Source organism: Aplysia californica, unplaced genomic scaffold, assembly GCF_000002075.1.
Source record: "Aplysia californica isolate F4 #8 unplaced genomic scaffold, AplCal3.0 scaffold00354, whole genome shotgun sequence".
In the NCBI taxonomy this organism is placed as follows: Eukaryota; Metazoa; Mollusca; class Gastropoda; order Aplysiida; family Aplysiidae; genus Aplysia; species Aplysia californica.
Window position 1 is genome coordinate 219152 of NW_004797624.1, and position 1485 is coordinate 220636.

At 43.4% G+C, this 1485-nt stretch overlaps 1 protein-coding gene across 1 annotated transcript in view; it reads left to right on the forward strand.

The window, feature by feature from the left end:
• The first annotated feature begins 270 nt into the window (after positions 1 to 270).
• Positions 271 to 1485, forward strand: part of LOC101849707 (cell division control protein 42 homolog) — a 6669-nt gene continuing 5454 nt past the window's right edge. The window contains exon 1 of the mRNA XM_005103013.3: positions 271 to 1215. Within this exon, the coding sequence (XP_005103070.1) occupies positions 1041 to 1215 (175 nt within the window). The 5' untranslated portion in view covers positions 271 to 1040. The remainder of the gene's footprint in view (positions 1216 to 1485) is intronic.

Consider the following 1485-nt stretch of genomic DNA (forward strand, 5'->3'; position numbering starts at 1 on the left):
CACATCGGATGCAAGCTTAACCGAGCCACACCTAAGCGAGTCATCTCAGCTTATCTGCTGCGTAGGGTATGATAAGTCTCCAATAAGTACAAAAACAAAGGCTTTATCAAGCGTAAAGGAGCCATGTGACACCACTTAATAAGGGAACCCCCCTTCTCAACAGCGCATTCCGATTGGCTTGCTATAAATAGAGCACCTTTTGTCACAAGGAAGTACGCGACTGAAGTCATAAATAATTTCATTGCCCGTTCAGGATAGCCTACGGACCGAGTTAGCTGCATAAATTTATTTTACCGCCTTCAGTTTACAGCAGGTGAAAAATCGTGTTGTGTGCCGTGTTGCAGGTTGGCGAGGGACCACTTTGCGAGAGTGAAGAAGAGCAAGCCTATCCTCGTTCTTCTTTTTCGGGGTCATTTCGTTTTTTCTTGTTTGGAAGTACGTGAACTCTAAAGGTCAAGCAGACCTTGCCAGAGACACATGCCGGAGAAGGAGAAGGAATATTCCTTTTTATACCCCAACAAAGTTACAACTATAAAAATATCATAGCTTGCCTGCTGTTCTATCTTTTGAATTAGGAACATCGTCCACAGAAGGGTTCAAACAGCAGGACTTTGACGTGACCTGGATTCTTATCAACTGTGAAGTGGATTGTTTATTTGGAGTAGACGTGCTTATTATCTTAGGACCACATAGCTTCCTGGAAACGCATGTTTTTAGTTTGAGGTTCCCGAAAAAGGGGGTGTATTCGAGTGAAGATTATAGATGCTCCATTATATTATACCCAAGCGTGCAGTTTGTCTTCATTTGATGTGAAATACTCAGACGAGGATCTAGAAGCTACAGTGGAATTTTTGAATTGGTTATCTCTTCTCGCATCTATACAAGGAGTTATTTACTGTTACCATTAATTGTGTTTAGCATACTCTTGATCTTCAACTTTTAAAACGTATCGGTGAATTTCTTTGCTACGAAAAGTGACGCCATCGTGTGGTTTTTTTTAGTTGACTTGTAAGACGAAGTAAACAACACAATTCACCAGCATGGAGAATCTGTCCAAACTCCGGAGTCCCAGAAGCCTTCTGGCCGGGCCTGACAAGAGCGTCCGCTGTACGGTCATCGGAGACGGGATGGTGGGAAAGACGTGCCTAGCCACATCTTTTGCCAGGCGTCAGTTTGTCGAGGATTACACAGCGACCATCTATGACGTGTATTGTGGTGAGTCCTCCACTTTTTGTTGCCGTTTTTTTTACCCGTGGAGGTTCTCATGGAACTAATGTCACTTGGTTAGCGTAACAGAGTTTTCATGATTTGTGAGAGCCACTTCCGACTTTTTTTCCACGCTTGGTATTTCACCATGCCAAAAGCATGCGAGCTGCTTTATCTCCCTTATTAAGACCTTTTTAACCCCATTCTTCTATCTTCCTTTGCTCTCTTTGTGTGTGTGTGTGTGTGTGTGTGTGTGTGTGTGTGTGTGTGTGTGTGTGT